Here is a 2,719-nt window from a genome sequence, read left to right as displayed (position 1 = left end):
CAGTAGAGCCTGAGGTGACCCAGCCCACTTCAGCATGCTCAGGGAGGAAGGGGAAGAGGCCTTCTCTACTCCACCGTCCCTTGCATCAGCTGTAACTCAGCTCTCTCACTGGTTGCCCTGAGGCGGGGGCCACTCTCCCCTGAAATTCAGATTTCTTTGCCTCTTCTAGAGACCTGGGAGGAGGGAGAGGAAAGTGGATGAAAGGGTGAAAGAGCATTCCAGGCACAGCAGAGAAGAGGCTTGGGAGAAACGTGCTCTCGTTTTATTAAGAAAAAATGTATGTTTATTATTACAAAGCTTTGCACTGCACCATTTATTTAACCCTTGTCTTCTCCAACCTCCCCCACCCGCCCAAGAAATTGAAACCCCACCTGGCAAGCTCTGTGACACATGCTGTGGGCACAACACGCCCCACTATTGAAGTGCAGGGTTTGTATTCCTTATATTACAACATTAACATTCAGTAGAAAAAAATGCCGGGCTTCCTTTATGTTCCCCATATAAATGTGAGCAACCCCTCCACATATATTTATATATATATATATATACTTAAAAAACAAACATATACCCTTTGTGTCGTTCTGTAAAAAGCAGACATTACCAAAATGGTACTGAAATCCGTTTCCTGATAAGACCAAAGGTGCCCTGTGACCACTCGGCTTACGCCACTTGTCCAACGGTCCCCGAAGAGGCAGAGTCCTAGTGAGGTTGCCAGCTGTCTCTCCCGCCTGGTCCTTTTAAGACAACACCGAGATAAAATAAGCCACGGTTTTGCTTAAAGTAACGAAGGAGGCAAGACCATCGCAGTGGCCGGTCCAGTCTCTCCTGCTTAGCCAGCCAGCCAAATGCTGCTGCTGCTGCTGCCTCCTGTAAAAGCCGTCCATTTAAAGAAAGGGAAATGAGTGAGGAGGTGCCGAGGGATTTAAGTGCAGATTTGGCTTGGGGGTGACAGTGGTGAGCTTTCCGGCTGCCAGGTAAGTTAAAGGCAACAGCAGAGGCAGCAGCACTGAAGGTGGTAACAGCTGGTGGCTGTGATGCTGGAAAGAGAAGCCGATGGGAGGGGAGGGGAAGGGAGGGCGGAGACCCCCGCCCAGCACCCCTCAGACATCCATGTAGTCATCCTCTTCATCAGAGTCGCTCTCCAGCGAAGACTCTTGGCTTGAGGTTTCTACAATCTCCAGCGCTGGCTGGCAAAGGGTCTCTTTCTTCACATTCGCCGCAGACTGGGCTGAAAGGATAGCAGACTGGCCCAGACAAAGGGAAGAGGTTTTTTTTATAAAAAAAAATAATTCTGAAGATCTACTACCCACCAAAGCATTTCCCTCCACTCCACCTGAGCTTGCTTTAATCATCTTGAAAACCTGCAGTGCTTCCAATACAAGTGATATACAAGTGATGGAAGACTACGGAGGAAATTTCTTAACCAGGTGTGGTAGTTAGCCTAGATTAACATGGCAACACTCCGGGCCAAAGGAGGGAGGGAGGGGAGTTTTTCTGCCCCCACCCAGTCCTTCCACCAAGGCTGTTTGCAAAAGGGTATCACAGGTGCCACCCCCTTCAAACTCTGCCTGCCTGTTCAGCCAGACAGTTTGTTCCTTATTCCCGCTGTGACCAAACAGAGGATGGACCTTGCTTTGACTGGGGAACAGAAAGAGCCCCCCCCCTCCAATGTTAGGAAGTCAGGACTCAGCAAGCCTGGATGAGGCCCTCCTTGAGGTGTTGGAATTGCTAAAGTCCTGCTTCCTCTGGGGCAGCTGGCTGGCCTCTAGAAGAACAGGGGGCTGGACCATAGCTGCCAAGTTTTCCCTTTTCTCGCGAGGAAGCCTATTCAGCATAAGGGAATTTCCCTTAAAAAAAAAGGAGAACTTGGCAGCTATGGGCTGGACTAAGTGGGCCCTCTTTGACCTGAAGGCCCTTCTTATGTTTTACAAACCCCAAACAGAATATGGGTCCCTTAAGCCCACCTGAGAACCCAAGGGGGGCAGCGGATAGAGGCAAAGAGGGCACAGAGGACTCTTGTCTGCAGCTGCCTGGACAGCCTCCTCCACTTCCACCCCAGTCTGCACACACAAATTCTCTCTGCCAAATTCAAAGCATGACTGGGGCCCCAATGACAACCCCCGCCCCAAACCCTGGGAAGTACCTTTAGCTTCTGCTTGGTTTCTTCCGAAATGCTGCCCTTGGGGGAGAGGAGGGTTGGGGTTGGCGGGGTGACGGTGATCTCGGGTGGGAACTTGGTGACGGACGAGGGAATGAAGAGCTTGGGCATGCTGGGAAACATGCGGGTCTTGATGCGGCTGGCGTCGGCCTTGCTCCCCACGGAGGGCTGTGTCGTTTCGGAGCAGAGGTGAGCCTTGGAGCTGGAGGCTGAGAGGAGGAAATGTCAACTCGGAAGAGGGTCTTTGAGCAAACAAGCATGTCATAATAAAAGAGCATCTGCACCAGAGCAGAACCAGCAACAGGCTGGGCTTGAGCCCTGGGCTCTTTGCTCTGTAAGTGACTGGGAAGAAAAAGAGCTTCCTGCTTCCCCCCCCCCCCCCAGGAGAGGGTCACCCTCCTGCTTGAAGAAGAGCCACCACTGCTGCCTGTCCTGGCAGCACTCCAGTCTCCTGCCTGGGGCAATACCTTCAGATTTAGCGACCACCCTCCTACCCTTCTCTGTGGCAATGGAGGACACCCCAAGAGAGGAACTCACTGAAAACTACAGATTGCCAAAAGT

At 51.8% G+C, this 2,719-nt stretch overlaps 1 protein-coding gene across 6 annotated transcripts in view; it reads right to left on the bottom strand.

Annotated features, from left to right (window-relative positions):
* Nucleotides 1–240: 240 nt before the first annotated feature.
* Nucleotides 241–2,719, bottom strand: part of CABIN1 (calcineurin binding protein 1) — a 57,829-nt gene continuing 55,350 nt past the window's right edge. For all 6 annotated transcript variants that reach the window (XM_035099257.3, XM_035099264.3, XM_035099263.3 and 3 more), the window contains exons 36-37: nucleotides 2,144–2,367; nucleotides 241–1,244 (exon numbers count right to left, since the gene is read on the bottom strand). In XM_035099257.3, coding sequence (XP_034955148.3) covers nucleotides 1,101–1,244; nucleotides 2,144–2,367 — 368 coding nt within the window. In that variant the 3' untranslated portion in view covers nucleotides 241–1,100. The remainder of the gene's footprint in view (nucleotides 1,245–2,143; nucleotides 2,368–2,719) is intronic.

This window comes from Zootoca vivipara, chromosome 16 (assembly GCF_965207765.1).
Source record: "Zootoca vivipara chromosome 16, rZooViv2.hap1.1, whole genome shotgun sequence".
In the NCBI taxonomy this organism is placed as follows: domain Eukaryota; kingdom Metazoa; phylum Chordata; class Lepidosauria; order Squamata; family Lacertidae; genus Zootoca; species Zootoca vivipara.
The sequence above is the reverse complement of the archived record's forward strand: the minus strand, read 5'-3'. Positions and strand labels throughout refer to the sequence as shown.